This window comes from Pinus tabuliformis, chromosome 4_1 (genome assembly GCF_031772625.1).
Source record: "Pinus tabuliformis cultivar Carrire ecotype Pingquan chromosome 4_1, CPIR1, whole genome shotgun sequence".
In the NCBI taxonomy this organism is placed as follows: Eukaryota; Viridiplantae; Streptophyta; class Pinopsida; order Pinales; family Pinaceae; genus Pinus; species Pinus tabuliformis.
The window spans coordinates 569,704,449-569,725,576 of NC_142303.1; the positions used below are offsets into that span (position 1 = coordinate 569,704,449).

General features: G+C 33.5%; 1 protein-coding gene across 1 annotated transcript; it reads right to left on the minus strand.

The window, feature by feature from the left end:
- Window positions 1-17,062: 17,062 nt before the first annotated feature.
- On the minus strand, window positions 17,063-17,664 carry LOC149177174 (heavy metal-associated isoprenylated plant protein 39-like). Its single transcript, XM_089421684.1, has 3 exons — window positions 17,656-17,664; window positions 17,483-17,558; window positions 17,063-17,370 (listed from the first exon to the last, which is right to left on the minus strand). Exons 1-3 carry the CDS (start codon window positions 17,662-17,664, stop codon window positions 17,063-17,065), a joined length of 393 nt encoding a protein of 130 aa, XP_089277810.1.
- Window positions 17,665-21,128: the final 3,464 nt, after the last annotated feature.

The following is a 21,128-nucleotide window of genomic DNA, read 5'->3' on the forward strand; positions in this document are numbered from 1 at the left end:
AACTTCTGAAGTAGAAGGATGTAGGTGGATCTCAGTTCCAAAGTACGATGGAGTACTAGATGGAATATCCTCCATAATCTTTTCTATAGCAATCAATCCAAGTGGAAGAGGTAGACCGTCAGGTCCGTAAAATATTTCTGGTGCCGAAGAGGGTATACATTCTGCAGCGACAGATGCTGGAGGGGTAACACCTTCCGAATAAACCCTAGATGGAGTTGGTTTAGGAATAGAAGTGTTTACTGTTACACTAGGATCAGTTCTAATGTCCTCTTGTAATTGTGGAATTTCTTCTGTAGAGGCAGGGATACCATAAATGGTTGGAGTAACTGGAGCCTCAGAGGATGTTGAAACACAAGTTTCAAACAAACCAGGAGACTTTGACCCAGTTATACGAGCTTGCTTGGCCCGGAATGGTTTTGTTTCCAAATTCAAATATAGTTGACTCATCAGTCTCCGCGAATGACGAGGTTTTGATTGACTTTCTTCCACTATTGTGGATTATTTTATCAACTCAAAATAAGAGGGGGAAATGTTATCTCGAATTAAATGAATTTTAAATGACTCTAGTCACCTACAATTTTTAATGAGCCTGAAGTGACAAGTGCTCAGATGGACCTTTTCCTTTAACGAGTCTGAAATGGAACAAAAGAGACTACTTCGGAAATCTAGATAGAGGGATTACCAAACCAATCACAAAACTGCTGAATACTTTTTACGGTACGATAGTCAATCTTCCTTAATGCTGTTTTCAGTGCATTACGATCAATAGGGCGGCAGACATGGCTTCCTAAGGATAAAGGATATATAGCCTATTGTGGTCTCCCAATATATACTCGACGGTATGTGGGAGCACAAGTCCGTACTAGTACTTATTGTCTCAAAGAGGAGGAATCACCCAACCTATGATGAAAATGACAGTTACCAGGCTTTACGACGCCGGAATACATCTCTAGCCTAGACTTCTAGATGTTGTGCGTTAGGTTCCAAAGCGTTTTTACGTTCATTGAATTTATTTTACAGTTGATATTTCTTATGAAGTTTGCCTTTAAGGTTCACCGCATGATGTAGATATAAAACTCCTAAATATGCAATCTAATATGATAAACAGTGGTTTACTGTTCTTTTTGCAATGAAAATCCTAGCTACTAAGGAAAGAGAAACAAAATCCTTTCAACATAGAGCAGAGAGCACACATTAGATGCACTGTCCTAAATCAAAATCAACAAGTAGACTAAATGCAAATGCACATGCATGTATTTGTTTTCGACTTTCTTAATGTGTGAATGACAAAAGGAATGCTAAGTACAAATCTGAATTATATCTTATTTCAAAGCGACAGTACTAACGATTTTCTTTCAAAAAATGAAAAGGAGACAAGACGACACTTGGCGATTTTGAATTAAAAACTGCTTTCAACACTTGAAATACTATTAATTCAGATCAAATACAAGAGTAACAGTGTAATAGACTATCAAAAAGAGAAGGATTCTTTTCCTTGACTGAAAACGACACTTGCGACACTTTCAAATCAAAAGACGATAGTTCGATTCAGCTACCATTCTGTAAATGAGAACTGTGAATGACGAAAAATACATAAAAACATCCACAAATATTTGTACAATAGAGGCTGGATGATGCAAAGGAATGTGGTTTCAACAGTGATCTACTGATCACAGACAGCAAAACTCATGAATAAAGCTGAAGACAGTGAAGAAAAAACCAAAATCTGGAGGCAAAAACAGCCTTATCTGATTATCGCACCTGTAACATAGGGAAATAGGGATGCATCTCACCTACTGCAAATGGGAGGTGTGATGCATCCAGATTGCCAAGAAGAGAAGGTGCGATGGTCCAGGGACAAGACTTTAAGTTGGTTTTTGGTCGCAGTTTGCAGCTTAGTTCAGGGATTTAAGCCGAGCTAATGATAGTTAGTAAATACAAAGTATAGGGTCTGATCTAATGAGGTTACTTGAGCTACCTCTAGGGCACTTAGGATGTTTGCAAGTCAATTGTTCAGTTCATAAACAAACCTGGAGATTGACTGAAGTAGCGTTGATCTACTTTGCACTTGCATAGCAAATGCAGTTCGAAGGCTAGCTGGCTTAACTTCAGGCTCTGTCTGTGGTTTATGAATCAAACAAATATAGACAAGCAATCAAAATAATTCTTCCCCAGCGGAGTCACCATTTTGTTACCGAGAAAACTAGTGTCTATTCAGAACTGCTAGTCCCACTAAGACGGGTAGCTATCCTAGAAACAAACAAACTAAAGTTACTTGTATTTTCCTTTACGAGAGATAGATGAGAAAGAAGCAGAGAGTACCAACCTCAGTCTTTCGCTTGGCTCCTTGCTTGTTTCCTTTCCCCTTTGACAGAATCTCGCCACTGCTTCCTTACTTGCTCCGCTTCAAAGAACACCTGTAGAATCACAACAACTTAATACCGTCAAATCATAGAGATCTATCACTGTAAACAATATAGTATCATATATATATTGACCATACAAATGCATATATACACACAATATTCAGAGATACACAAGAATATGGAGGAAAACTCAAATAGATTTATTGATAAAAGTAGTAGAAGAGAGGATTACAACCACTTGGTTTGACCCAACACCATCCTCCCAGCTTGAAAGCCCTCTTCACCTCATACAAAGCAAGATCACCTAGCAATGTCTTCAAAGAGAAACCAACAACACTTCTTTGCAATTACTAAATTCCAACCTCTGGATCTCTGGGATGACTGATCCATATATAGATATTTGCAGGGGGGTGAGTCAGCTTCTGGGATTTTGATTAGTGTCATCTCTCTGATAGTTCTTGGTTCCACTTGGAGATTTTAAGATCTCTTACTCATCCTTGGGTGAATTCAGGGAGGCAAGTGTCAAATGAGCAGCTTCTAAAAGATTCTCAGGGTTTCCACCTACCAAACTCCTTGTGCCATTTGTCTGCTCTCACTCATCGCACCCTACAGAAGGGCTTTCCAGTATGCATTGCACTTTTTGCATGTGGCAGGTGAGATGCATCACATCCTTAGCACTGGGAAGTCTGTATGGTCTTGCTTTAACCAGTTCTGAGTGGGTTTTCATCGAGAACTTCTGGGAGATGATGTAATCAGCTGACCTTGCTCCTTTAGGGTATGAAACAACACTTTTAGGGACTTAGAAGCCCTTGGTTTATGGACATATGTGATTGGGGTTGCAGTGCCCAAATATGTCTATAACACTAACACATCACATTTCAATGTAATTCCATTGGGATCATTTAGTATGATTTTGGGTATGGATTGGTTGTACCTTCACAGGACCAAAGTATATTGTTATGACAAGGATATTGAGTACCTGGATTATAATAGAGAAAAGAGAATCTTGCAGGGAAAGAAGAAGCCTACATTAGTGAGGATGGTCACTGCTATGCAGGCTAAGCGCAATTGTAGGAAAGGGCATGTGATGTTTGCAGTTCACATTTCTAGTTATAAGGGTAAGGATGTTGAGGATGCATAAATATTCAAGAGGTACCTTGTATTGCAGTAGTTTCAGGATGTGTTTCCAGCAGATATTTTAGAGTTTCCTCCTCACAGGGAAGTGGAATTTTCTATTGTGTTGGTACGAGGGGTGGCACCAACAACAAACATACCTTACAGGATGAGCACTCTAGAGTTAGTAGAGTTCAAGTTGTAGTTGAAGGAAATGCTTGATAAGGGATACATTAGGCCAAGTGTATCACCTTGGGGTGCACCAGTATTGTTCATGAAGAAGAAGGATGGTACTCCCAGGTTACGTATTGATTAGAGGAAACTGAACAAGGTAACGATGAAGAAAAACTACCCATTTCTGAGGATTGATGACTTTCTCGATCAGTTGAAGGGAGCAACAATGTTATCGAAGATTGATATGGGATCAGGATATCATGAGGTACGCATCAAGGAAGATGACATCTACAAGACTAATTTCAAAACCAGGTATGGGCATTATGAGTTTGTTGTAGTTCCATTCGGTTTGACTAACGATCCAACTACTTTTATGTTCTTGATGAATAGCTTGTTGAGTCCTTATATGGACAAGTTTTTTATTGTATTCATTGATGACATCTTGATATATTCTAAGAATGAGGAAGAGAATGTCGAGCATTTAGCAACAATGTTGAGATTGCCAAGAGAGCATCAGTTCTATTCCAATCTTATCAAGTGCAGTTTATTTCAGAAAGAGGTACACTACTTGGGACATGTTGTTTCCAAAAAAGCATAGCAGTAGATCTAGAAAAGATAAGGGATACTATGGAGTGGGAATCTCCTAAAAATGCGGATGAAGTCATATCATTCATGGGGTTATAAGGTTACTATAGGAGCTTCATCCAAAACTTCGCATGAATTATATATCACATTACATCCTTAAAGAAGAAATGGAAGCAATTTGAACGGATAGAGGAATGTGCAAGAAGTTTTGAGAAATTGAAGTAGTTGTTGACATATTCTCCAGTTCTTAATATTGCAGATCTGGATAAAGAGTTCGTTGTGTGTACAGATGCCTACAAGAGAGGAATTGGTGGAGTCTTAATGCAGGAGGGACAAGTGATATTCTATGAGTCTATGAAAATGAATGAGCACGGGAAGAATTATGTGATTCATGATCTTGAGTTGGAAGCTATTATCCATGCATTGAAGATGTGGATACACTATCGTCTTGGCATGCGGTTCACATTGATCAACGACCACTGTGAGTTGAGATATCTATTAGACCAATTGAATCTGAAGGCCAAGTAAGCTAGATGGTTGGCCACCCTCAGTGAGTTTGACTTTGAGATTAGATACATCAAGGCTAAGGAGAACAGGGTTGTAGATGCTCTCAGCAGGAGAGTGCAGATGAACCATGTTGCAATAGTGATCTCGTATGGGACATATTTATAGGATCAGATATTACAGGCAAGACAATAGGATGACATGTACAAGGAGCTTAGGTACAGGTTACAGTAGCAGGGTACAGGTGATCAGGATGTTGACTATCATCTCACGATATATGGTTTGGTGAGATTTAGGGATAAGATCTATGTGCCAAATTATAGTGGGCTCAAGAAGATTATCTTCAGGGAGTTTCATATCAAGCCATATTCAGGTCACTCAGGATATCAAAAGACATTGACAGTAGTGAAGAAGTTCTACTACTGGCTGAATCTAAAAAAGGAAGTGGCAAAGTTCGTGGCTAGATGTTTGGACTGTTAGCAGGTGAGAGAAGAGTGTAAGCATCCAGGTGGATTTCTTCAGCCTATTCTGATTCTAGAATGGAAATGGGAGATCATTTCCATGGACTTCATTACAGGTCTTCTGAGGACATCAAAGCAACATGATTCTATCATGGTTGTGGTAGAAAGGTTGAGCAAGGTAGCTCACTTCATTCCAGTGAAGTCTACTTATTCAACTAGTAAGGTGGCATAGGTATTCACCAGGGAGATCGTGTATTGCATGGTGTTTCGAAGAAGATTATGTCAGATAAGGATTCTAAGTTCACTTCCAAGTTTTGGAAGGAGTTGTTTGCGGGTTTAGGGACAAAGCTAGCCTTCATTATAGATTATCATCCATAGAAAGATGGTCAAATAGAGAGGGTCAAAAATATTATGGAGGATATGTTGAGGATGTACGTAATGCATCAACAGAAGAGATGGGAGGGGTACCTTCCATTGGTTGAGTTTTCTTACAACAACGATTACTAAGAGTCGCCGAGGATGACTCTGTTTGAGTCACTGTATGTGAGGCGTTGTAATACTCCCATCAGATAGAGTGATCTAGTGTATAGGGTACATAATGGAACAAACATGTTGGAAGACATGGAATAGGAAATGCAAGTTATGAAAAGGAATCTAAAGGTAACACAGGACTGGCATAAGAGTTATGCAGACCAACACAAGGCTGTTAAGGAGTTTCAGGTTGGGGAGCATGTGTATTTGTGAATCAAGCCCAAGAAGAGCTCCTTGAGGATTGGATCGTGTTTCAAAGGATTTGAAAAGGAAAAAAGGTATTTTTGGAAATTTATTTATGAAAATAATGGAAAATAGGAGAAAAGGAAGGTGAAAGGTCACAGGTTGCATGTGAGGAGGAAATTGAAGGAAAATAGAGGAAAAAGGAATAAATTAGAGGCATCAATAATAAAAAGACATCAGAGAATCAGTTTGTAGCCTTTTGTCGGTTCAATTTTGGAATTAGTCTTAGAGAGGAGAATAGCACCAAAAATAGAAGGAGATCAAGCAAGAGAAGGAAGGACAAGGAAATCAAAGGAAAGAAAGGACCAAACAAGGAAAGGTTGTATCAAGCAACTTCAACAAGAATACTTGCAGGTAATAGATTGCATGTATGGTCTCCTAGCTAGTTTTGACATGCATGGTATGTGCATGTTGGTATTTGGCTCTTTTGGTGTCATTGGAATGGATTTTTCCGGGTTTCGATAATGGATTTTAGCCTTGCCTTGCCATTTTTGGATAGCCATGGTGTGATGGGACTTTTCTCAGTTTGAGCTTTGGATTGCCGAAATATTTTGGATCTGTGTGAGGTGTTCTCAAGAAAATTCCCAAAGGCTTAGGAATCCCTTGACCAATAATGACGAGATACACAGTGTATCCTAACGTTGGAGACAGGAAAATTCCTCAAGGTATTGGAGAAGAAATTTTGAGGCATCCAAGATGAGTTTGGTTTTGTGATATTGACATTGGTTTAGGTGAGGTCAGGGTATGGTGAGGGTGGAGGTAGTTTAACTTCTGGATTCTCTTGGTTTTTATGGATTGGTTTATCCCATGAGATCCCATATTCATCCTTGGAATATGGGGTGGGGGTGATTGGATAAAAGAAAGGTTTGGGTCAATTAATCTATGGTCTTGTGGTACTTGGAAGTCCCAAGCCTAATTATATTTTTCCTATGTTTAATAAGATCTATGTTTATCTTGCTTTTGATGAGTAAATGCACTTTTTATTATGTGGATTTAATGGTTGTTCTCTAATTTTTATTCATATGGTTATATGCTAGTTATAGGCATGGTTATTTGATAGTTCTTAGTCATAGATATTTCCATGATTTTACTTGTAACTAAAGGAATAATGAATGCAAGATCTAATTGATGTTATGAAAACTAATGTGAGAAGGAAGTGATCCTTCTTTGTAAACCTCCGATAATGTTTTAGCTCCTTATGTTCAGACTTGCATTCATGGCCTATAGGTTTCATGTTTACCAAGTGTTTGACGAAATGTTAGTCCCGATTGGGGAAGGTTAGATCAAGTCTTGGTTTCAGTTTTTGTTTACAAGCATTTTTTCTATGTCATTTGTCATCTATATAAGTTTCACTGAGTTCTGGGCAGGGGCTTGAGTCCTGATCCTGAAAAAGTGGCTTAGAATTTCGGGTCTCTATCATAGAACTTATTGGAAAAGTCCACAGTCGCATGGAGGCAGGCTTATCAGTGACACTGAAGGGCTATAGTCTCTTGCATGCCTTGGAAAGGGAGTGACTGGGGCTCTAGGTCAATATAAAAGAGAGTAATATAAGGGGTTGGACACCTGGAGGGGTTGGGTTGCTCCTAGAGGTCCTGTAGCACCCGAGGGAAGTTAGTAAGGTCTTAAATTGTCAACTCAATTTCCTTAAGGTAACTTAGGAGGTTTCATTTTATCATAGTGAACCTCAACCCATGCTTACCCCAGGAAAACTGGTGAACGTGGGTAAATGTGGGAGGTGGTGGGTTACATATAAACTCTCTGTCTAACTCTTCAAAAACACATAGCACAAATCCATTGTGATCATATCTTAATCATTCCACATACTGTTCAAAAATCTTTGTCACAAGCATAATACAGATAGATGCAACCATACACACTAGACTCCATGCACCACCATCAAAAATGGTGGAACAATTTCTTCTGAACACCATGCTGACACCAATTGTACTATGCTAATAATGATGGTTTTCTGATCACATAAAAAACTACAACACTCTGCGAAATAAGCATTTGAACCAAGGAACTCTATTGCTCATACATTTGTTCCTACATACAATGTGACATCAATGGTAGAAAGGCAAACAAGGATATGTCTTTTTTCTGAGCATGCTCCCCCTGAACATATGCTTGGGCTACAATCATCATCAACTCTCCAAGGTTGTTGTTCAATGAACCACTTGACTGATACCAGTTGTTGAAAAATTGATTGATTAACTCTTCTTTGCTCAAGTCTCCCAATTGCATACATGATGGAAGTATTACTCACCATGCCATTTCAATTGATATACAAGATAGTACATAGATAAACAATGCTAATATAAGGATTCCATGACTATAGCTAAATTAATTTGCTACTACTCTTCTATTAAACCAATGTTACAATTATTTAATACCATGGTACCTTAGGAAGACATACATTTTAATCTATGGAAAAAATAGTGTATATACGTGATTTCCCTTATATAAGTCGTATAAATTGCAAAATTCATATTTTTCACTCAGATCCAATCTGCCACAACTCCCCCTAAGCTCATGCACCTTTCCAACTTCTTGTTGATCCTATGGTCATATTCTTGACTTATAGGCCCTTGGTTACACCATTCTCTTGTTCCAACTCATATTCATCACCTTCTTCATGCTTTCCATGTTGTTTCCTTATGCTCCCCCTTACACCATGCAAGCCTCATTGCTTTTTGATGGTATTTTATGAATATACACTTGGTAAAAATGGACTGCAGTGGGGACTAACGTCTCTTACTCAAAATCTAAAAAGGAATAGATTGTGTTTGATCTCTTACTTTTGATTACTCTCCCCTTAAACATGTACATATTGTCTGGCGTCCCGATTCCTTTCCCTATCACACTCTTGGAACCTTGTCTTTTGATGCAAAAACCTTTGGAGTTAAATATTACTTATTTTCCTCATCAACCATTTGACTCACACTCAAGATATTATACTTCAAGCTTTCAACCAACAACACATAAACTACATTTGTCTTCTTGTCACCAAGATTGGCCTTACCTTTTCCCAACACTTTAGATGGAGAATTATTTCCAAGAATAACATGGCCATCTTGGGCTTTGTTCAAGGATAGGAATCTACTCTTTTCCTCTAACGTATGAAAGGAGCATCTGTTATTTATGTACCCTCGGTCATCTTCTTCAAATGTGGATAGAGTGATACCACACTTGAATTAATACCCCTCCTTCTTCTTCCACACCATGGTAGGATTCTTTCTAGTAAACACATTCTCCTCTAGTTTTTTTTCTAGGCCTACTCTAGTTAAGCTACTCCTTTTGCGTGATTTTTCTTGACATATCAGATAGCATAAAATCTCTAGCCATGTGACCAAAATTGTCAAAATTGTACAATCTCACATGACAAAGATATGATGCAAGAGGATCAAACCCTGTATTGTTCACATTAGGTCTCAATTTTTCCTTGATCATACTTCCATTACATGCATAAGATATGCAATCAATTGTGTTGTGGCCAAACATATTACAAGCAAAACAATACCCATAAAATGAACTTATATACCTAAATTATGATGCTCTCATTTGTTTTCCTTGTCGCCCATACTATTTTATACTCTGCGTATTAGATTTGAACAATCGACTACTACTAATAGATGTAATGTGTCCATAGTTGTGGCAGATGTAGGATTCAACCTCATCCATCAAAGGAGAAAAGGAGTTTTAATTTCTAATTTGAAATCCACCATAATCTTCTCTTGGAGTGAATGGTATTCTAGTGATATGTGCTCCTCTTGGTACATTTCTTGGATATTGGATCTACTTCTTCCTTCCTGGTTTGTTACAGATATTATTGATATTATCTACTACAAGCTTCTTAGGTGTTGCATTATTGTTTACATGTTCCTATGTGATAGATTCTCCCTTATGAAATTCTAGACCATATTTTACCAAGGGATATATTTTTCTCTTAAGAATGTTTTCCAAAATATTCATACCCTTCTCCATCTTAAGCTGATTTTCCTTATGTTCTAGCATCCTCCTCATTGAGACAATTTCAGCTTCAAACTTCTCTCATTGATTCTCTCTCACTTTTAGTTAGCTTCTCATCACATCTTCAACACTTTTAACCTCTTCCAACTTGATATTCAAGATGATGTGTCCCTCTTTAAGCTCGTTCTCCTTCTGATCAAATATCTAGAATAGTTTTCCTTTATCTTTGTTCACATATGTGAGCCTTTCAACCTCAACGGTGAACTGGTTGAAAACTTCTCTATTATAACTAAGGTTGAATCAAGTTCAGCTTAAAGGAGTATTATTCTATCACAATCATCATCTTGGTTGTTCAAATATGCATGGCTAACATCAAATCCGTCTAAAACACAACTATGAAAGAACTCACCATCAATTTTTCCTACACAGAGCCTCACCCGTCGTATTATAAAAAGGGCACGAGACACCAAGAGAGCACGAAAACGGATTGGGAGCACGAGTCACGACAGTCAAAAGCACTACAACTAACCGTTGAAAAGGGTTTTCTTTAAAATGTTTTTCGAAGCCTCGATTTTATTTAAAACGGGATCCGGTGAAGGTTTTCTTTTCGGCATGGTAAATCAAAAAAGGCACATATAAATTTTTTCCCAAAAGGTTGTATCCAATGTTCGTTGAAAAGAGCATCCATACTTTTCAAAAACATGTAGGTCGAAGTATTGCTATGGAGCATAACATGATATGATGTACCTTATAAGTGCATGTGAGGAAAGGGCATATATATATAAAAGGAGTTGCATGTAATGCAATGTTTTTAAAAGAGCATCAGAGTGTTTAAAAAAGTTTCTTCAACGAAAGCATTTGAAAAAGGGGCGTTGCATTTTTGGGTTGAAAAATGAGATTTAAAAAAATTATATGTTTAGTTCGGGTTATTGTGTTATTTTGGTAAAAAAATTTGAAAATGTCGTTTTTTTTGGAAATTTATATTTATTTATTTGTGGAAACTACAGATAGATGTGTTTTTATTGCAGATGTAATGTCTATAATTTGATTTTCTTGTTGAGTCGTAGTGAGTCAACACTCAACAAATGAGATTTTTTTTTTTTGAGTAGTAGTGAGGTAGCAGTCAACAAATGGGAAAATCCAAGAGGCTAAGAAGGCCAAAGTGACATCGGAAAATCAACAAATGGGAAAATCCAAGAGGTTGAGAAGGTCAAAGCTACACTCCAAAATGTTTCGGATCTTTTTAGATTTGGAAGAGAAAAGACAAAAGGATACATTTGCATTGAAATGCATAAAAGAATCTCTCGATGACAACATTCTTCCCCAGATGACAACCAAGGAGGCCTCGGATACTGTTGAGAGGTGTTTTGGTGTAAGGGGGGGCATTGTAGTTGAAGATGAAGGTGGATTTATAGCTGCAAATCTACATCCAAATGAAAAGTTTATTCAATCCCCCTATGCACAACTACAAGTGGATGAAGGTTTGGTAAATCTAGCAATAGTGATAAAAATTTGGTGAATTCAAGAAGAGAGCTTGTTGATAAAATTTTCGTGAATCCAACAAAGAGCTCGTTGAAGACAATGAAGCTGCCACTGGAGCAATGAATACTATGGTAAATCCATAAATTATTGCTAATGTAAAATTTGATGAAGATTTGTTGACTAAAACTGAATGGTTGTAGATGCTGCAACAAAAACATCATATTGACATGATGTTATTTGGTGAGATAATCCCACTTGAATCTGAAAAGCAAGTGGAAGACAATGGGGTGCTGTGAAACAGGAACTTCGTCTTCAGAGGGCAATGACTGAATACTAATATTCTTGTTTATTTATTTATTTTTAATCTGCAAAGCCAAATCTCAAGCATTTTGCTAAGTTTTATGAGTATGAGCAAAATAGTGACTACAGAGTTTGCCAATCAGTGGATTTATAATCAAAATGAAATATTAATATTTGAATTATATTGTAATAGGGACGGTTTAGAGTGAGACCAGGTTAATATTTTACAAATTGTTATAGAATTTTTGAAATTTTAATTTGATTTAATTAGATAATATTATAGAATTATTTTTTCTAAATAATAGTATAATTGAATTTATTAATTAGTTAGGGAAATAGATGTTTATATCTGTATTCTATTAGATGCAACCCCTTTGGTTAAAGACGTCTTCTCCAAAATGCTAGAATATATAAGCGATGAAGATTAGGTGACTCCATGTTTTTTCATTAAATTCTTTATAAATTATTACATAGAAATAAATTTACCCGATTTCGTTTACTGGATTTGGTGGGCAAATTGAATTTTCTCCTTTTTATTTCGAGTCAATTTCCTTGAAGGTTATTGTATATGTGTTTTACTTTTAACCATTGCTGATTTGGTGTTTTACTTTTAAACATTTTTTATTAGGTGGTGGTTTAAATCTACCCACTGATTTCATAGCCGTCTCACTCACCACATGCATATATGCAAATGCATTGAGGCTCCTTTGGGTACTTGCCGTTGGTTGAACACTCTCGGCAATGATCCCCTCTTTAACCAACTCGCTAGGCTTACAATGGGAGAGATGCAGAGTTTGGCCTAATACAAATATTATGCTAACACATATAGAGCGTTTCTAGGATTACAGTTGTATGCTAAGGCATATAGAGTGTTTCTAGAATTACAGTTGGAGCGATGCAAAGATTGTCTGGTTGAAAATATTATGTTAATGAATATAGAGTGTTTTTAATAAATTTTTATATTTAATTAATTATATATTTTGGTGTTGGATTTTTAAGTTAAATGTTATAATTAATTAATAAATGATACTTAAAAGATTTGATTTTGATTGAGTCCAGAGGATTATTGAGCCTAGAGGTTTATTCTACCGTCAATGTGATGTGTAACTTTGTCAATTCGTTATCAAAGTTAAAATTTTGTTCATGGCTACCCAAATAAATTTTTTTAAAAATTTAAAAATTAAATAATTATACAAAATATTTAAACAATATTCATTCATGAAAAAATTTGCACATGAAGAAATTGGATCCCTCTTGGCTCATATTAAATCCCTATTTAAAATGAATCTCTACTAGTTTTAATTACAATTACAATTGACATTATTGATTAAAAACATTGTTTGAATTTTAATTACAATAAATATGTTAATAAGATGAAAAAAATAAACTATTTGTTTATTATTGCTCAATCTCATTTATCATGTTAAACATAGCCTATGCTATTTTTTCAATTTTAAATAGTTTTTAACTATCTTTTGCGATCAATTCCCATCTGCTTGCCATTATGATATTTGACTATTAAAAAGCATCATTATGAATACAACTAAAATTTAGTGAATCTCTTTTGTAAGAGATGTATTATAGTAAGTATAGGTTTGAGGAAAATTATATTAGAGAAAAAAAAACATTTCTTATAATAAATCCTACTTGAATAAACATATAATTTGGCATACACCTATCATCATGATGAAGTACATTATCAACCCTAAAGAATATTAGAGAAAATAAATAACATTAAACATAAAATTTTGCATATATCCTAAAGATACATTGTCAATCCTAAAGAATATTAGAGAAAAGAAATAATATTTACCTTAATGAATCTTATTATGCTTTGATAAACAAATAATTTTGCATACATTTATCATCATTATGAAGTACATTTCCATTTAAGATTGTGCTAAAAATAATAATAATACAATTAATAATAATATTTAACCCTAATAATATCAATAAACAAGACTTTGTCATATTTATAATAATAAAGTTTATAATGTTAAGGTTTATATTAGGATTTAATCATTAAAGTTTATAAGATTAGATTTTATAATATTGTGTTTAATATTGAGATTCAGTATTATAAAATTAAATTTAATATTAAAGTTTATAATATTAGGTTTATTAATATTAATATTAATAATAATTGATATCGTGCTAATTATTAATAAATAGAAAAACTAAATTACTAAAGAAAAATGTGTAAATATTAAATTTATAATTTTATTTTCTATAATTATTTTTTAAAATATTTTTAAACATAAAATATAATAATAAATAAAAATAATAAAATTTAACTCATTATACATTTTAATAATTTGATTAATAAATATTTTGGTATTCAATATAAATAAAACTATGATTTAAAATATATTTATCAATATATAAATAAATTTAACATATTGAAAAATCACAAAAATATTTAAATTAAACAACTCAAACTTTTATTGATTAAATTATATATCACTAATCTCATTTTAACTTAAATTTAACTATCAGTATAATAATATTGCCAACATTACAATTTCCTACTTTATATATGATACATGAATTCTGAAACAATCCAAATCTTGTAATCCATAATTCATGATTAATAAATTACAAAACTATCCTATCCCATCCTAATCATGAGAATGACAACTTCGTAATTAAATTGACAATAAAAAGAACAATTTACAAGTTGCATAAAAACATAAATTCATTAGATGTCTATTGTTATATAGGAATTTTTTATTTTTTTTAATTTTATTTATTTATTATTTTTTCCCAGGTTGAAAAAGGTATTATTTTTTAAAGTTGAAAAAGGTATTATTTTTTAAAGTTGACTTACTTGATTAATTTTGTTATTAAAAATTTAGTAGATAAAATTTATTTTATTAGATAGATATTGTCATATAGACATAGTTTGTTAAGATGATTTGGGAAATTTTATTTGGTCAAGTTAGTAGTGGTTTTCAACTCCAAGTTTATTACAATCTATAGTTTTGATTATGGTTTTATTTTTTAGTGGAGTCGATTTGGTGTTAATTGGTCCGGGTGACCTATGAGATTCTAGTAAGAATGTCTTTCTGAGTGACCAGTGGGATTCTAGCAAGAGTGTCTTTAGACACCACCACTTGGTGTTAATTGGTCCGGGTGACCAGTGGGATTCTAGCAAGAGTGTGTTTCTAGGTAACCAGTGGGATTCTAGCAAGAGTGTCTTTAGACAAGACCACTTCTCTGGGTGTTTAGTGATTCTAACAACTAGTATCAAAACCAAACCTAGAACCACTCTGAGAGCATATTAGAATAAGAAAATGTAATGGATTCAATATTGTCAAAGCTTTGTGGAATTTGTTTATGATAGGAAGGGAAACTCAAAGTATGAATATAAAGAAAGAGAGATTAAGTAGCTAAAAAGACTAGGTGAAGCCATGGATAAAAAAGCTAGAGATGTGGCGAGAGGGTCAATGGTGTTTGAAGATATTGAAGGAGCTAGCTTTTGATTGAGAGTGGTAATGGTGTAATAATAACAAGGGTGTTTGAACACCCTAAGGGTTTTGGTCCAAGGAAAGTGCATTTCCCTAGAAAGTTGTAAGCCCTGTTGTTCAAGCATACATGATGTCTAGGATTATGGATTTTTATAAGGCTTTGATGAGGCATACATGTAGTGCATTGGGGCATGGAGTCACTAAGTTGTGAAATGAGCCACTTGAATAGGTACTAGGGTGGCAGGTCCACTAGTATCCTAGCTTGAAATGGGGAATGTGACATATCATGTAGGATGACTAATGAATGATATAGACAAGGTTAATCTCCCCCAGTCCAGTTTAAACAAGAGATTGTTAAGGTAGTTTGGGTAAACTTGACTAGGTCAAGTTGCTAGAAGATTTCTAGTTCCATATTTATTACAATCCCTAACTTTTCCTATGGTATTATTCTCTAATATAACTTCTCTAATAACCTAAATAAAATCTTTTAATTATAAGTGAAAATTAATTAATATTAGCTTTAAAATTATAAATTTTAGAAGAAAAAAAATTGTATTCTCTTTTAACTATAAGTAATTTTTTTGAAATTTAATAAAATTTTGCTGATCACATAAGTATTCTACATATGACTGAATTTAGTGACCACTCAGGATTGACTTTGGTTATCAATAAGAAGGTATCGCTCACGCTTATGGGAAATTGGAAAAATATTAAGCCAATTTTTCGAAACTACAGCAATAAGTATAATGGGTTTTTCGAAACTACAGCAATAACTATTAATCACAAAGGGAGACCATGTTGCCTGTGGATAGAAAGCGATTATGAATTTGAAGCTACAATAAAATAGTGCCCCTCACAATTTTAGCTATTTCTCTGATAATAAACTGTGCTAAAGATCCATAAGTGGTTTTGCATATATTATATGATGATGATGTTGTTTTGAATTTTATTTTCTAGGAGAACACCAGCATGTGCCACTGTGACTGATATATTAGTTTTGACAATCAAGAAGAAAAATCCTCTTATAGACTAGCTACCCTTATGGATAAGAAAAATCCTCTTACAGACTAGCTACCCTTATGGATAACCGGATGTATAAGTAGCAAAGATTCATGGTTTAAATGGTTAATAATTAGTATACACTTATAGATTAAATATGATATAAATATAGATAGCTATCAAAATATTTATGTGCTATTTGTAATGATAAGAATTTGTAATATTAGTATAGAAGTAGAAAGTGACCAAAATATTTATGTGACATTTATAATGATGAGAATTTGTAATATCAATAAAGGTCTAATAAAAAAATAGTTTGAAAATCTTTAAATTCATCTTGTGACAAAAAATATTCTCAACTTATTAGTTTTAGATTATTTGTAATTTTTTCTTTAAAAAAATGAAAATTCTAAAATATACCATACTGGTCTTCCCTTGATCCAAAATAATTCTTTAATATAAAATTAATTATTCAATTCCCCACTCCTTGATGTAAAATGAAATTACCTATTCAATTCCTTACTGGATAAAATAATATATTAAACATGATGAATATATAATCATATCAAACTTACTATATATATATAGTAATCCAAATCCATATGCATTACAATGAAATTTTAGTCAATTAATGTTATTCTTATTCTTATGAGATTGCAACTATTCAGAAAACCTGATAAACATAAACGAAGTTTGTGTAAAAAATAGAAATGAGTAAACTCAGAGGTCCCTCTAGTATGCCGGGAGACATGGCAATTACAGTCCATATCAAACATATGATTGGACTTCTAGCTATGATTATTTATAACTTTTAAAGGAGTAAACTCAGAGGTCCCTCGTATGGAGACATTGGCGATTACAGTTCATATCATAAGATGGCGCATTCATTGCGATACTCATCTCTCCCATATGATGGGTATCCATAGATGCTGCTGGGATTCACATGATACACAATAGGTATCTTCTTCTCCTCCTTTGCCGGACCTACGCTCAGCAAATCTGCTTTGTATCCCAATTTCCTTAATTTTTTTGCAAGTTTCTCCTCCTTTGCAGGACCTACGCTCAGCAAATCTGCTTTGTATCCCAATTTCCTTAATTTTTTTGCAAGATACACAGGATCTGTTTCTCCCACAGCCGTTATCTTTCCCTCCTCCTTGTTGACCTCAATAGAGTCCACTGAAACAGAGCACTCGCAACATCAGTAAAGGAGTATGAAACAACAAAACTCTAGTAAATCGATGGAAAATATTTTGCCTATATATGCAATAAAGGTAATGATTATTCGTGCCTCCAGACCCTGCAACAGCCTTCATGGCCCTCATTTTGCTTTTCTCATCGTCTATGGTCGATTTAAACACCATCTTCTGCACATCCAATTAACTGTTAAAACATCTCTAAATAATTCTTCAGTCATTCCCAAGAAACAGTACAAGATTAATAAAATGGACAATACATATATACCTTCGACATCTTGATAGTTGTTGAAGAAGTTAAAAAACAAAGAAAAAATTAATATCTCAGCGTCCAAGCAGACCAAATTAGATACCAAAGTGGTTGTGATGAGTGCTCAATCAGTTGCACGAAGGAAATAAATAGTTGCAGGTGAGAGAAAAGTCAGACAGCCTGTTGTAGTGAACGCTTACTTCCGCGAAGGATCTAACTGCCGGGAACGATTGTAATAAAGTCCATGCATGCTACTGGATGACAAAATAAATCAAATGTGAAGGGCCCTACGCTTCACGTGTCTTGATGTAGTCAATAATCCGATTACACAAGGTTTCGATTGCTTTTTTTGCTAGGTTGAGCTTAAGCTGGGTTATTTTTTTGAAAAAATACTACATTTTTATATTAAAATATAAAAAAAAATATTTTTTTTGGATTTGGAGTACGTTTTGAAACTGTTTTAATTTTTTTGGGTTTGGAGTATGCTTTGAAATTGTTTTTGTTTGGTTAAGAATTAGTCTTTCTAGGATGAAATAGATTAACGGTCCAAGACTGAGAGGTATGAGTGAAACCTGCCCCCTTAAGAACCACCATGGTTAGTTTCCCATGAGCTAAATGTACTCACTGTCAGTGTGACAACTGAATTATGATAGTTTTTTCAACTATAGTGAAACTTTTTGGTAGTTTTATGGTGTGTTTTTCTGGTCTAATTTCTCTAAAATCCTCTAGAAATTTATTGAAATCACAAACTTGATAAGTAACCCTTGCACAATACTAAGTATTTTTAAGGCGCTGAATCCATATATACTGTCAAAAAACCAGTTTAATTAACACAATAAAGATTTCACCTCAATTCTAAAAAATCACACTTAAAACAACTTTCTAAAAAATAATACATGTTCTTTACATCTATTTCAATTTTCCCATCTTATTAATTCTTAATACTTATCCACTGATATTCACTGTTCATGCACATTCTCCACAATGAATCAATCTCAAAATTTCAGTCTCTATTCTATAAACCATACATATATACCCACAAAAACGGTAAATATACTACTATAAATTCCCAAAATCTCAAAATTTCAGTCACTATTCTATAAACCATACATATATACCCACAAAAACTGTAAATATACTACTATAAATTCCCAAAAACTGTAAATATACTACTATAAATTCCCAAAATGGGTACAATTTTTTTCCCGATAAATAATTAATGCTGCCTCATTGACCATTATCTTATCCCATAAGCCGGGTTATTTAGTCTAGCGGAGGAACAATGTACTCCCTTGTGAAATAGTATTATTAAAATTATACTAAATTTGGTATTATTAAAATCTTGTTAAATTTAATTCAACTTGAAGAAATATCCAAAACAATAAGGTCAAATTTTCATTCACATAGATTTTAAATTGGAGCCGTCTAACGAGGTGGAGGAATTGCCGGGACTGCTAAAAGTGGCCAAATTTGGGCAAAAAAAATTCAAAAAATCTTGTAGAGGCAATGTTTGAATCATGTTTTGAATGGTGGAAATGGGATTAGCACCATCAAAAACGTCGACACCTAAAATTTTGAAATTTAACAACTATAACTTGGATTTACAAAAATCCTTGTTAGATTTTCTCTAAATATGACTAGAATTTCCATAACTTTCCAAGCAAATATGCTAACGAAATATTACTTTCACATTACAAGCTAAGTGAAAAATCAGAAATCATAAATTCTGTTCGTGTTGAGTTTTCTAAATCTGCATTATTGGCATTGAAATGCGGTGATTAGTATTGTGTTGAATTAATAAATTAAAATAAATACTAAAGATAAGAGAAAGTGAGAGAAACAACCATAGCACATAAAAAAATTGAAAAAACATGGTGATGAGTGAATAGAAAATTGAGGATGTAGGTGAACTCCCCAAGAAAAAAAACATGGTGATGAGTGCATAGCAAATTGAGGACACAGAGGAAATCCCAAAGATTCATCAATATTGACTCCACCTTTAGATATTGATTTTTCTGAGTAACCTTGGCAATTTTAAGAGGAGTCATCTATTGAGGTGGAGGAATTGGAATTCTTTGGATAGTCCAAAGTGGCTCGAATTTGGGGAAAAAAATTCAAAATATTGTAGTAACAGTGTTTGAATCATGTTTTTGATCTTGGTAATGGATTCAGCACCATCAAAAACATCTGGGCCACACAAAATATTGAATTTGGACAACTGTAATATCGCCCAAATTTCCATAATTTTTGAAGCAAAAATACAATCTCATTAGACTACAACGTTCTAAAACCTCCACCTTTATTCTGAGTAACCTTTGCAATTCTAAGACGTTCAACTAAATTATAAACTAGTAAAGTAAATATAGCTTGCTTTTCACAACATAATTTTTTCTATTATTTCTGAGAGGGGAAAACATTGAATTTAGAATAATCTGAAAATATAGAATACTAAGGAAGATACGTGTACATCTTAAATTTATAATTTTATTTTTTATAACTATTTTAAAAAATTATTTAAATATAAAATTAAATAAAAATAATAAAAATTAGTAAATTGTGTATTTTAATTATTAATTAAAAGTGTAATTTAGTTAATAGTTTTTTTGGTATTCAATTTTGAATAAGATTGTGATTTATTATTATTTAAAATATATATATATATATAATATAAAATCACTATAACATTTGAATTACACAATTCAAACTTTTATTAAAATCTAATTAAATTATATATCACTAATTTCATTTCAAATGAAATTTAAATTTAAATTGAACAATTAATATGAAAATAATGATAATCAGAACACTACAGCTTTATTAATATAAATATGGTGCATGAAGTTTGAAAACATCCAAATCTTGTTGGGCATAATTTATGACTAACTAAATACAAAACAATCCAAATTATAAGAATGACAGTTTGGAGATTAAATTGATTAATTGTTTGGTTATTATATATTTGGAGTTATTAAGTTATATTTTCTGGTCGAATTTGTCTAGAATTTGGTAGATTTGGTAGTGAATAGTTGGAATGACAAATTTGAATTATAACTCTTCACTATCAAATATCTTGAAGTGTGTAGCTGTGCTGAATCTACATATAAAATCAAAAACTAATTTCCAGTTTTAGGAGATGCTAGTTACTAAATTTTCCTTTTCAATTTGCAGTACATGTATTGTCCATTACATCCATCAGATTTATGCAAACAATTTTTTATAGAAAATTAATATATTTTCTTTCCTACCAAAAAATCAAAAACTAATTTCAAACAACTAAAATTAATTCAAACAAAAAATTATTATATGTTAAATATCATTACAAAAATTATTTCACCTAATTCCAACTGGATATCATCACAAAAATTATTTCGATTAACTCTAACAAAATATTATATATAAAGCGCCATTACAAAGGACTAAGCATTAGGCCATAGTCTGAACTAGGGTTGGAATTTCAAAACAGATATATTTATCAAATTTGACTGTTTTAG